General features: G+C 36.4%; 1 protein-coding gene across 4 annotated transcripts in view; it reads left to right on the forward strand.

The window, feature by feature from the left end:
- crm (cramped chromatin regulator) overlaps positions 1-14157 on the forward strand; it is a 228781-nt gene that overhangs the window by 158293 nt on the left and 56331 nt on the right. For all 4 annotated transcript variants that reach the window (XM_090388247.1, XM_090388238.1, XM_090388265.1 and 1 more), the window contains 2 exons: positions 2002-2254; positions 5110-5450. In XM_090388247.1, coding sequence (XP_090244373.1) covers positions 2002-2254; positions 5110-5450 — 594 coding nt within the window. The remainder of the gene's footprint in view (positions 1-2001; positions 2255-5109; positions 5451-14157) is intronic.

Genomic DNA, 14157 nt, shown 5'->3' on the forward strand with positions numbered 1-14157 from the left:
ACTCCACTAATAACATTAGTCCATGACGAGCAGTGTCCATTGATTACCACTCTCTGTCTTCTCCCACTCAACCATCGCTTTATCCATAGCAGCAATTTGCCTCCAATGCCACGCTGCTCCAGTTTATTCAGCAGTCTTCCATGTGCAACAGTATCAAAAGCCTTTCTAAGATCCAAATATATGATATCAAAGTTATTCCCTGCATCCAGTTCCTTTGTGACCACATCATAGTATCCAATCAAATTGGTCAGGCAAGACTTTCCCTTAATAAAACCATGCTGTGTCCAAGCTATAACTGAAGTCTCGTCTAGATGATCCTGCAGTGCTTCTCTAACCAGTGGCTCCATTAATTTTCCTGCAACAGAAGTTAAACTAACAGGTCTATAATTACTTGTGTCACCCTTTGATTCTCTTTTGTGAATTGGGGTCACATTTGCACAACTCCAGTCCATGGGTACCTCCCCTGAGTTTAAAGAAGCTCTCATAATTATGGCTAAGGGTTTGCTTACTTCCTTTGCTGCCTCCTTTAATATAACTAGATAGATCCCATTCACCCCGTGATGAGCAATAAAGCACTGTTTGGAAGTCTACATCATTGCCAACACTGAAAAAAGCAAAAGTTGTGGCTTCTGCAGGAAAAGTTATAGTCATCTCTTTTTCTGACATTCAAAGAATGGTTTACCAGCATGTTGTGCCATGTCACACAACTGTTACAGGACCTTACTAGAGAATTGTATTGCACATTTTGCAGGATCACATTCATCACAAATAACCACAGCTGCACACGGGTGGGTGGATGCTGCATCAGGACAGTGCGAGACCACACATTGCTCATAGTGTCACCGAGCACTTAGCCAATATCAAATGTGTTCCTCATCTGCCCTACAGTTCTGACTTTGCACCCTGCAATTTTATTGTTATTATTATTATTTCCAAAGCAAAGGAAGGAGCGAGCTGCGAGGAAAATATTTCCAGCCATAAGAATAAATTGTAAAGACATCGGAGGCAAGTCTCAAATACATATCAAAAAATTGCTTCCACCAACAGTGCATTTTCTCAAATGGGGACTACTTTGAAAAGGACCATCAAAATATGGATGATTAATAAAGGTACGCTGTGAAAAATTATGAACATTCTTTATTGAACTGCCCTCATAATACTGATGCTATTTGTTGACCTTGTTTAGTAGCTCTTAGGTTACAGCTCCTGGAAATGTATTCAGTTTTGGGATATCCCATTTGGATGGACTTTATTATCTGTCTTTGTGCCATTGGTAAGATGAAATATTACTTGAATATGCTTTGATATCTAGGCACAGTTGAACTGAGTGATGCATGATCAAACCATTATGTTTAAAAGCATCTATATTTTCATATCAGAACAATTTGCATCAGTTACTAAATATACACGTGCAATTCCAGTTTTATGTGCAAAAGATAAGTGTTCAACCTTTACCTTAACTTTTATCCAACAGTGTACTGCAATTACTGGAAAAGTAAAATATCTTGTTCATTACTGGCAGTATATATATATTTCTTTCCCCCCCCCTCTTTTCTTTCATAAATGAGTGGTAACTCATGTTGATCTTTGCTCCTCAAACCTTTGGAAACTTTAAAAGTTTATTTGCCAATTTCAATTTAATCTGAAAGGAAATTCATATATGGCTGTGTTTTGAGTTATGTTACATGAATGCACCTACTGGAAGATTAAATAAACATGAATTTTATATTTTTAACATAAAGCCTGACATGGCTGAGTGTCAGTGTGTGTGAGTGCATTAGTAACTGTAAGTAAATATAGTTTATGGTTTTATTTGTATAAAAATGATTGGTTGTAAAATCCTCTGATCTGTGTGGCCATGGTGAAGTATAAACAGAACATTTATTTATTTATTTTTTTTATCATTATTTTCAAGCACTGAATTGTCAAGTTTTGTGCATATTTTGTCATTTTTAATCAATAATAATTTCAAATAATTCCATAAAATACAATTTTTTTCAGAGGCTAATTCCTGCACCTAGAAGAGGAGGTAGAGTTCGTCGTAAAGCATTAGTAGTACAGCGTCCACTCTTGCCACATGATGGTATAAGTGCTGTCCCCAGGCCAAGGCCCATGACTGTTGTTCATTTAGTGCCTTCCAGCTCTCAATTGTCCCCTTTGGCTACAGTCATACCTTCTAGATCAGCAACAACAAATTCTGTCAGCAAGGTAGCTCTGCCTCATGCAAAAAAAGTTGTCAAAATTGTACCTGCTGGTAAGTAATTATTATACTTTGGTTAAAATTATTGCTGTCTTTCACTTATTCTGTATCCCCCTCTATATGTGCTTTTTCACTGTATACATTTTCAGATCAAGATAAATGATCCAACAAATTTGAAAGCAATTTGACAATTGAATCGCTATTTGTTAAAAGGGCATACATCATTTTTCAGGCCATTTTTTTTTTTTTTTTTTTTTTTTAATTTTATTTTATTTAGTTTTGTAGCTCTATCAATTTGGTGTTAAAAGTGCATCAGTTAAAGCCATTTTCTGTGAAAAATCAAGCATTAAAATTCTTGGTTTTTGTTAAAAGGGCATGAGTCAGTGACTGATTCCCTTTTAACAACAACAGTCTTGTAGTTTTTCATGACAGCACATGCATGGCAGCCATCTTGTTCTCCCCACCTCTTTCTTTGCTTAGACAGTAAATTAAATTTAGTTGTTAGTTGAATATTTTCTAGTTATCATCGAGTATATAAATTGTTTATTTCTGTTTATAATTACTGAAATTTAGTGTGATTGAAAGTTATTCTAGTAAGTAGTAGTGCAACAGACATTCCAAAGAGAAAAAGGAACATTCTGATGAATATAAGAGAAATAAAATTAAGCAGGCTAAAATCAAAGGAGAGAGACATGTTAATTACACAGGAACTCATATTGTTTGCTGTTTTTTAAATAAATATTTGAAACAGGTGTCATCAAAATTTATTCTTTAAATATATAAGTTTTTTATTCTTCATTATTTATTCAGAATAATGATTAATTCAAAAATAATTCAAAATTCATTATTCTTCAAAATTTATTCTTCATTATTTTTTAAGTTTTTGGCCAAAACAAAAATGAAACACTTTCACAGTGTTGTTGAGATTCTGCCACCTACATATCTTGCCCCCACAATCATTCCACATTTGAAGTCAGAACGATCTTGACACCAATCCATTCTTCCTTGCAAACACTCAAAAACTGATTGCTGACATGATCAGCTGCTCCCGACTTCGAGCCTTCGCCACTGCTGTAGTGTCCATTCCTACACAATGGGGTGCTGCTAACGAAAAGCCAGTTCACTGTATATAAATAAAAGGAATCAAATTATCATGAAATATGAATGAAAAATTCTATGAAAAACTAGAAGCCTTGCTCAACCATAGTAAAGAATTTTACGCAATTTCACCACTTTGTGGTGAAATAGTATTGATCGTGAGTATCAGTATTATTTCAAGGAGAGAATGAGATGGAAGACTTGGGGAATGGGGACATTTGTCCAGCAGTGGATTGACTGTGGTTGGGGAGAAGATGAAGAAGATAACAAAAACATTTAATTATTTCTAGATTTGAACATTCCATAAGGCAACTTATGATTCATGAGAGCTGCAATTTTTGTCCCCCCTTTTTTTTGTCCCCAGACCATCACCCTTCCAAATTTCAATAAAATCTATACAGGCAAGATGGAAATCATTATTTTGTAAGTAAAGTTGAGATGAATTTACATTATGCAAAAATAAAAACAATGCAAAAAGTGCTGTAAGTCAAAACTGACAAAAAAGTGATAATTTTATCAACTATTTGCACTTGTTCAGTGTACAGTAAAGCATATAGTAAAAGGAAGAAATAAATTTACACTTGTAGATTTTTTTGATAAATTAAAGAAAAAAATGTTCAGTAACTGATAATAACAAGGATTCTTTGTTACTCTGAACAAAATACATTCCAAAAAGAGCTGAAAATTTATACCCACTGATCTGAGATGATCACAATAAACACTGGAAAATTTCCGATATGCTAGGCTTTTCATCATGTAAACTGAAGTATGTGAACATACTTCACACATAATATTCATTTCCCTTCAGTGGCATAGAAGAAAAATGGCTGATGAATCTCACAGTATGCGTACACACACACACACAGGTTGTGTGTGAGAGAGAGAGAGAGAGAGAGAGAGAGAGAGAGAGAGAGAGAGAGAGAGAGAGAGAGAGAGAAAAAAGAGAGATCTAACCAATTATATTGAGAGAAGTTGCAAATAAGGTAGCTAAATCTTCGGTCATAAAACTAAGATCATCCTTATTGCAAATGTATCCCCTAATTTATAAAGTGATGTGGGTAACTGTAGACCTGTCAGTTTAACCTCTGTGCCAGAAAAAAATAATGGAATCCTTAATTAAAGGAGTAATACAAGAACACCATGGTAGAAATGAGGTCATAAAGAAATTGCAGCATGGGTTTGCTAAAGGGAGATCATGTCTCACAAATCTGATTAGCTATTATGAGTTAGATGCAAAAGAATAGAAATTTAAAATTAAAAGGTGCTATGTAATATATAACGATACTAAATTTTTGTTGTAACAGTGTTTGCCTGTATAACTTCAGCATTCTTTTTGAAGTATACAAGATATTCACAAATTCAGACTTCAAATTTCATTGTAGATATATTTTGAATAATCCATGCTGAAATGCATATAAAAGCCTATATCATTGGCCAAAGAATGTTAGTAACCTCAAAATATATCTCATTTCAAATAATCTAAAATTAAATTAACTGGGATATATATATACTGTAAAAAGAATTGTTGATATGTCTACACTATGGAGGGCAGTTTGTAGTTTAATAATAACAAAATTTAAATGTGCAATCAGATAACTTGCAGCAAAATATACACTTAGATAATTTAATTTTATATATTGCTAATAAAAGCTAAAATAAAATTAGTTTGGGGCATGGTTACCACCACCCCTTCCACCCCTTTTTTTAACACAGATTTTATATGAAATCCCAGAATTTGGGATTATAACGATGCTTTTTGTATGTAAAGAGTTTCAGCTAGTATACTTTCATATAATTTTATTTTTATATAGGTGCACCAATTGATGTACGGCCACTTCAGGTACCACTTTTAAAATCTGTAAATAACAGTGGAAATGTTGTTCTTCCCACTAGTAACCTGTCTACAACACACCTTGTTATGGCACCTACCTCTGTTTCTCCTACTATGAGCACTGTACAGTCACAGGACACAGATAACAAACAGCAGAATGTTACACCCAGCCTTGTTGTCCCTGGTATGTCTGCTGGAACAACACTTTTACAGCAAGTTAAGTCAGATGGAGATCATGTTCTTATTCAGAGTAACACCAAAAAGACTGTAGCATCACCTGTATCAGTAGTTGTTAATACGTCCACTCCATCAGCAGTTAAGGTAATTAATTTTATATTTCATAATTTATACCTAATCATTGCAACAGCAAATACATCGTCACATGCTTGCCTTGACTAAAAATTTTATCACATCATCATACTTCATATTTCCCAAAACTTTTAATAAGTGAATCATGAAGAGTCAAACTGATAAAACAAATTTATTTGTGAAAAAAAAAAAAAAAACTCCCAAAATTTTCAAATTTGATATGGTTAGGAAATAATACATGATTTGTAGACATCCCATATTTTATCTTAATATCCATAAAGATAAAATACAGGGTGTCTACAAACCACCTTTTCAAAACTAAAACATTACCCTGTGAATAGGATACATGATAAAAACCTGAAACCACTTCCAGGTGATATCTTCAAGGTTTTATTCACCAACTAGAAAAAGTGTGTGCTGCAGTAAATGGCAACATAGTCAAACTTGTGATCATGGTAGAATTTGACCTTTTGTGCACTGAGTTGTCACAAAGTGTATAGATATTTCTTCTTTGGAGATGTTACTGTCACAGGCATTGAGGATCTTTGAGACATGGTGTAGAATTTCCTTATGCCCCAACTGCAGGGTGACAGTGATGGGGACTTGATTTTATAACAAGATGGATGGAAATCTGCTTCGTTACAAAGAAGTCTGTGCATATCTGAATACTGTTTCCTGGGAAGCAGATTGAAAAAGAAAGACTAATTTTTTGGCCCTCACAGTCCCCTGATGTAAATGTTAGGCCAGAATTCATTATGGAATTTAAATAGTGTGTTTGTGAAGCAGTTGTCCCCCCGATACCTCCCCAGAGTAACTAAAAGTGCTCACATCAAGCACCTTTAATTAAGACTTGAAGATATCCCTAATACCTATACTTGATGTCAGGTTTGTATCATGTACCTGTGTACACAATAATGTTTTAATTTTGTAAAGGAGATTTCTGGGTGCCCTGTATATGAATATATATATATATATATATATATTTTTTTTTTTTTTTTGTAGTTGTTGGCGCATCAGCTTCTGTGGCCATAATACACCTCCCAAGGTTTTTGCAGTACTTTGATCCAAGCCCGAGGCAGGATTCGAACCCCCGACCTTTGGGTTGTCAGGCAGGCAACCCAAAGGCTAGCCCGGTCGGCACCCTGTATATGAATATATACAAAATATAAGATATATCTATACAGGGTGTCTCAGAAATATTGGTACAAACGTTTAGGGGAGGTAGGTAACATCTAAAGGAATCTGAATCGCATAGGAACCCATAACCAGAAACGTCATGGAGGCACAAGAAGCAGAAATGACACAAGACAGTAATTAGTGGCAAACATTTATTTGGCATAATATTAACAATGGAGTACGAGATAGATGCATTTCATGATGTTACAACAGATGCTCGAAGGTTCCACCATGTGACGTGATGCATGTGTGACACCGACGCAGCATGGATTGGCGGACACGGTCGAACACACCTGGAGTTTCTTTGACAGTAGCAGCAGCACAGAGGAGTCTCGCCACGAGATCCATTTCCTTCTCCACAGACGATTCATACACAATAGATTTGAGGACTCCCACGGAAAGAAAATCAAGGCTCGATAAATCAGGTGAGCGTGGGAGCCAGGCAAAGGGTCCACCACAGCCAATTCATCGATGCCCAAAATGCCTGTTCAAATGGTCACGAACACACCTTCCGTAATGGGCAGGCGCCCCGTCATGTTGAAACCAAATGTTGCGTCTCACATTTGCTGGAACATCGTCAAGTAACCCTGGTAGAACTTGTTCAAGAAAGATCCAATATTTAGTGGAGTTCATATGGGATGGTAACAGGTATGGGCCGACTAAGCAGTCACCGATCATACCTGCCCACACATTTATTGCGAAGCGATGTTGTGCCGCATTGGGGAGCACGCCGTGTGTGCCCTCTGCTAATCCATACACTAGGTGCATGTCTGCCAGCCCATAGTTCGTATATCGATGCATTCTCTTCATGCGGCGACTACTGCTTGAATGAGTAAACCAGAAATTTTCCCTCTCGCGAACTGATGAACAGCGCCGTGTACCGACTTACGGTGACATTTCCGGTTATGGGTTCCTATGCAATTCACATTCCTTTAGATGTTACCTACCTCCCCTAAACGTTTGTACCAATATTTTTGAGACACCCTGTATATGTTAAGACATTCTTATACCATGGATTTTTAAAAAACTAATTTGGTTTTTATTGATGCTTTTTATCATTTACAAGCACAGTATTGCTGTATAAAATTATTAAACACCACATTGAAGAAGTAGTTACAAACTGCAACCAGCAATGTAGAAGAGACAACAGACACCTTTATTCAAGCAAAAATAAAACTACCAAATAAGAATGAATATTAGAAATTTTGGAAATAAATAAAGAAGTAAATCAGTTAGAGTTAGAGGCAGTTAAAACCTCTTCAGAACTATTAGTTGATTACACCATCTTTTAATTTTCAGCTTTTAGTGAAGCACACTAAGTTGTTATCTGGTGATGTTTCATGACTCCTTCCAAATGCTATCATAAGACCTAAGTGGTGCTATGTAAAAAGGCTTAAAAAAGTTTAGTGGTGGTGTCCTGTGAGTGAGGACACTATTGCCTAGCATTGTACTCCATCTGGCTAACAGTTTCTTCAATAGAGTGCATCACTAACCATTAAAAAAAAAAAATCTTCATCTTACTTGTTTATTAACATCAAACTCAGCAATGCAAGTTCAGTACATCAAAAAATATTGGCATTTAAAACTGTTACATCTTTCATTGATGACACCTGTACTTTCATTTTAAGTTATTTGATTACATGGTAAACAATCAAGAAAATTTTAAGTTACAAATATTTGAATAGTAGTACTATGCAGTCTTTTTTATATATATATATATTTGATTAAAGAAAATTTTCAATGAGAAATATTCACATAGCAGTTGCTTTATAAGCTTTTAAAGTTTGTGAGGGGAAATCCACCTGTATATATATCCATATAGGCAGATTTTTTTTTATAGTGCTATTTCACTTTTAGTTCCCTTTTCTTCTGGTGCCATGCATTTTTTAATGTTGTGGTGTCCCCCTTTGAAACTCCACCTGGTTTGAGTAAACCAGTCGTAATAACAGCAACAAATGAAGAAAGATAAAGGAGGAAAAATTGAGATAAGTGTTGCAGAAGTAATGCACTTCTAAAATAATTCATAAAGAATGCCGATTCAAATTTATCTGTGCCTTCTTTATGGCATCAGGTCCAAATTTTGTGAAATATCACTCTGAACAATGAGGAAAACGAACCACAACATGACTAATAAATACAGTGGATTCCGGTTATTTGGGACACATCTGGATAGTGCATTTTGGCCAGATTAAGTGGCTGCCCCAATTATGCTAAGTTTCACGTAAATAGTTAAAAATACAGTGAACCCCCACTTTACAATTGATTATCTGTACGATCAAATCTCATTACGATGAACTCAACCTAGTAAAGTACATTCACTGTACGATACGCAGTAAGTATCGGTCATTGTGATCACATTTGTGAATTGAATCTTAATTCTATTAAACAGTGATTCTAATAATCGAAAATAGGAGGATATTATCCACAGGTTATAAAAGTAAAGATATATTAAGCACAAATTTACACTTTATTACCTTACCAGTTAAAAAATTAAATGATGCATGAAAATTGGAAGAATATTTCCCACAGGTTAGCAAAATAAAAATAGATTTATGCTTATGTGCATAGCTTAATTAATATGTACTGAAACAGAAATATCAACTAGTTAGTATGTAATATGTACATACTAACTAGTTGATATTTCTGTTCACTGACATTTTGGGGAGGAGAGGTTTAAAATTTAAAACAGTAAAAAAGATAAGCAATAACAAAGAACATGGCACGCACAGATTGCAACTAAGACGATAAGCACAAATGAGAACAGAGTAACAAGTTACGAAGGTTAAAAAATAGGAATGAAGAGAAGATTTTGAAAATTTATTTATGTTTTTATGTGATTGAAGATTTCATTGAAGGGGAAACACATTTCACCCTAATAATGTAAAAACCCACAGATTTCCAGGTGTCAGTATTATCGCAAATATAATAAGATCAAGTTTACTATCTATGTATAATAGATTGCACTAACAGAAAAGCCCAATAAACCGGAAACTGCTAATTGTTTTTATTGTTTTATGGTTGTGACTTTCATAAATACGACTGGACCACATGGTATGGTCAGAGACAATTGTAGGGTAATCTCAAGTGCTGCTGTCTCCTGCCCTGATTAAATGACATGTTGTCCCAATTAAACGAAGAAAACTCTGGCTATTTTCTCGATTAGATTCTGTTCTTTAAGATTTGTCCCAAATAAACGGCTGCCCGATTAATCGTTGGCCCAAATAACCGGAATCCACTGTATTGTGAAAAGGTATGTTTTGGATGTACTCTTACTTAACTATTATTCTGTATCATTGGTTTGCCGTTGCTTTTAGTGCTCTTATATGTTATAATATAATTTTTCACTGCATAAGAGCCATCATTATTCAAGTCTGTTGCATTGGCAGATTCATTAGCATATCTGTCACGTCAACAATGCTCTGACTTGTTTAATATTGAAAATACAGTGAGTCCCTGACCATTGTTAACCTGGTGGCCTTCCGATAGGATGGGCACATTGGTAAATCTGTTGTATTTATTTTTGTTGTGGTTGCTTTTCATCTCTATTTATCAGAGCTGCAAACCGAACCGCACCCATTTTTCTCAACTGTGAACCGAACCAAAACCACCGAACAGGTTTTTTTCTGAACCACAAACCAAACCAACATTTTTTGGCAAAGTGGTTCCGTTTTTGGTTCAAACATCAACTACAGCCTAGAGATCAACAAAAATTTGGAAAATTTTCATGGGGAAATCCAGTGAGTAGGAAACATATACTCCTTCCTCTTTCTTTTTCCATTGTTCATGGCTAGGCTTCTAGAATGGTTACTAAGAAGATGTGAAAAGCACTGCATCGGATTAGCAGCCCATCTCAGGTGTAGGGAAAGAGTTTTTTTGCTTTGACCAAGAAATGAGTTGTGGAGGGACCCTGTGGGCCACAGGGTCCCTGCTGAGCTATTTGAATAGAAACTCTGCAGTGGGGCATGTGGGAAGGGATGCTCTCGATGCAGCAGAACACCACCTGGGCGCCTCCGTAGCCAGGTGGGAAGGAGCAGCAGTGCGTAGCACATGCTTCTTGATTAGACCGGGGTTCGAGCCCGTCACCACCAAATACGGAGGATGCGGAAAGGTCAGGGAATGACCACTGCATATCCTGGAGCAATATGGCCTTAGTTGCTAATGCTCCTAAAAACCAAATAACAACAAATAACAACAGCAGCAGCAGAACACCAATCAAATCAGTGATAAGGAAATGAAAGGGCGTAGTACTGAGAATCACTCATTAGCATTTTTCTTTGAAAAGATTAGCATGTTTAGTTTCTGAGGTTTTGTTCTGAGGGTTCACAATTCCTGTTTCCACTCTGGCATAGTGTACTTCGGCTGCGATATTAGGTTACGCGTGGACATCTTGGAGGAAGGATTCCCAAAAGAAGTGTCTTCAGTAAGTGTATATGTATTATTTTATTGTAACCTTTACTATTTAATAAATTATAATAACTCCTAGAAATTCTCATTTGTGTCGGATGAATTTTTATTTTATTTCGGATATTTTGAATCGTAATGATGAGAGACTCACACTGAATTACAGAGAATCTTCAGTATATCTAAGCATGCTTAATAATTAATATAGTTCTAATAACTATGTACATAAATGGAAAACTTCTCTGCAGTATTTTTATTTATTATTATTTTTAATATTTTATTTTATTTAATATTCAATTTTTTCTCATTTTCTCATATTCACAATATGAGATATAATTAAAATGATGCCATTTTTTAACTATATTTTTAAAGAATTTGCTGCATACTGATATGCTGCTTTTGCACAAACTTGTATGTTGTCAAATTCTTTCGTAGCCTGAGGTTTAAACCCTAAAAGTGCTTCAATCTAATTCACTTTATACACCATCAGGCATCTCTCATACTGTGCAGTTATACTTAATAGCCATTTTATCATCATCGCACCAGGGTACCTACCCAACGAAGGAGAGCCAAATAGAGCTTGATGCTGCCTGGAGTTTCCAAGAATAGCTAACAACAGTTTTCTCTACTGGAGAAGCGTTTCCTATTCGAAGAGTTTTGAGTTTTATAAGTGGTGTGAGTTGAAGGAGTTACTGTCTCTTTCATTCTTCTAGACTGTTTCTTTTCCTCTTCCATTCCTACTATTACTTTCCCTCTACTTTTTTTCTTTTCTAAGTTTAATAGGGACAAGTGGATAGTAGAGTTATTATCCCACACATAAACAAACAAGCCTTGAAATGGTGCCACCTGGGTGGTGGTGCCCAGTGAGAATAAGTAACAGTTGTCTTCTCTACTAGAGAAGTGTTACTTATTCGAAGTAGTGCAATATCTAGAACCAACAACTAGTAGTTGTTGATGACTCTATTGTCAGGGAAACGGGGAACATGCTATGTAAAAAAGATAGGTGGAACAGGACCAGAGTATGTTTGCCAGCAAAGGTTGATGACGTTGTAGAGCGAATATCATCTTTTAAGGGCACAAAAGGCGATATTGTTGTACACATTGGCACTAATGATATTAAGAGTAGGAGACTGGCAGAATTACTTAACAAGTACAGGTCACTAAAAAAAGCCCTGAATTGGGGTTGAATTTGAAAGTGTCTGCAATTCTGCCCAGACACGATAGGAGGGAGTATATGATATACACGATAGGAGGGAGTATATGAGCCTTGTCGATCAATTCGGCCCTAGAAAGATTATGCAAGGCTCAAGGGATAGAATTTTTTCAGCCTGGTCTGTACTTGTTAAGAGGAGAGACTGCTTCTACAGGGATGGGATACACTTAAATAGAAAGGGTGCAAGAATATTTGCTGATGCTATCAAGGCAGTGTTAGATGAGTTGGAAAACTGCTAGCTTGGGGGGATACAAGGACTAATAGATTAACAGTAGCCACTGGCAGAGGTGAAAGTGATTCTTGCACTGCTTCTATTGGAATGAGCAGCAGTCTGGAAAACAAGATGCAGGGTATTTCATAGACTGCTGGGAGTCATTGCGGTACAAGTAAACACATGGGTTGTGTTAGGGTGCAAGAATATTTGCTGATGCTATCGAGGCAGAGTTGGGTGGGTCAGAAACTGCTAGCTTGGGGGGAATGCACGGACTAATAGATTAACAGTAGCCGCTGGCAGAGTTAAAAGTTATTCTTGAAATGCAATTGGGCAGCAGCCTGGAAAGCAAGGCAATGGGAATTTCCAGGACTGCAGGGAGTCATAGTGGAACAAGTAAATACATGGGCTGTGTTAGGGTAACTAAGAGTAGAAACAGGTGCATGTATACTTGCATGTACACCAGTGCTAAGAGTATAGTTAATAAATTCAATGAGCTTGAAGTGCTAGTCAAGACATCAAAGGCAGATATTGTTGGAATATCAGCGACATGGTGTCACACAGACATAAGCAGTGCAGAAGTGGAATTTGGGGAGTACAATGTGTACAGAAAGGATAGACAGGACAGGACAGGAATGGAGGAGGGGTTATGCTGTTAGTTAAGAAACACATAAAATCTAAGGAAGTGCATCCAATTGATGTGGGTAGACAATGCAATGTTGAGTCTGTTTGGTGTGACATAAGCACTGGGAAAGGAAAAATGAGAGTAGGTGTGTGTTATAGGCCTAACGAGCGTGTCTTATAATGGGGGATTTTAATTTCCCGGATATTGACTGGAATTTGTGGGTTGGTCACTCACACACTAGCAAGGCTTTTGTGGATTTATTGGATGATTGTTTTCTACAGCAGCATGATTGGGAGGAAACTGGAGGGAGTAATACTCTTAATCTGATTATCAGTAGTGATTCTTCATGCATCAAGAATCTGCACATAAAGGAACCACTAGGTGGCAGTGAACACAGTGTGCTGAAGTGGGATTTACTCAAAGAGGTAACTACCATGCAGGGTAAAGGGAAGGGTTTTTGCTTTCGTAAAGTGGTCTGAAACAGTATTTAAATTCTATACGGTGGGACCAACTGATGATGTTACCAACAGCAAATTCAAAATGGGAAGCATTCAAAGAATTAATCATGAAAGCTACTAGGCTTTACATACCAACTAAGAAATATTGTTCAAGGTTTAGGCCTATATGGATGTCAGATGAACTAATTAGACATGTGACAGAGAAGAAAAATGCATGGGATACATATAAATTAATGGGTGACATGGAAGCTTATGATAGATATAAGCTGGTCTGTAACCAAGTCACAAAGAAGATTAGACAGGCAAAGGCAGATTATGAGAAATCCTTGGCAAAGGATGCAAAGAAAAAAAACAAAGAGTTCTTTACCTGTGTAAACTCTAGAAGGAAAGGGATGAATCAGATTGGTCCACTGGATATTGATGGTTCAACTGTTGATGATCCTGCTCAGGTGGCTAACAAACTAAATGAGTATTTTGCATCTACATTCATCCATGAGGAGTTATTCAGGGAGGGGAATGCCAGAGGTGAGTAAAACTTGGGCAGTGAGCTAGATGATTTTGTAATAACTGAGAGCAAAGTGGAGGAGAAATTGTTGAAGATAAACATAAAAAAAGGCACCTGGGGTGGATGGGAT

Source organism: Mastigoproctus giganteus, chromosome 2 (assembly GCF_048544385.1).
Source record: "Mastigoproctus giganteus isolate SK-2022 chromosome 2, ASM4854438v1, whole genome shotgun sequence".
NCBI lineage: Eukaryota > Metazoa > Arthropoda > Arachnida > Uropygi > Thelyphonidae > Mastigoproctus > Mastigoproctus giganteus.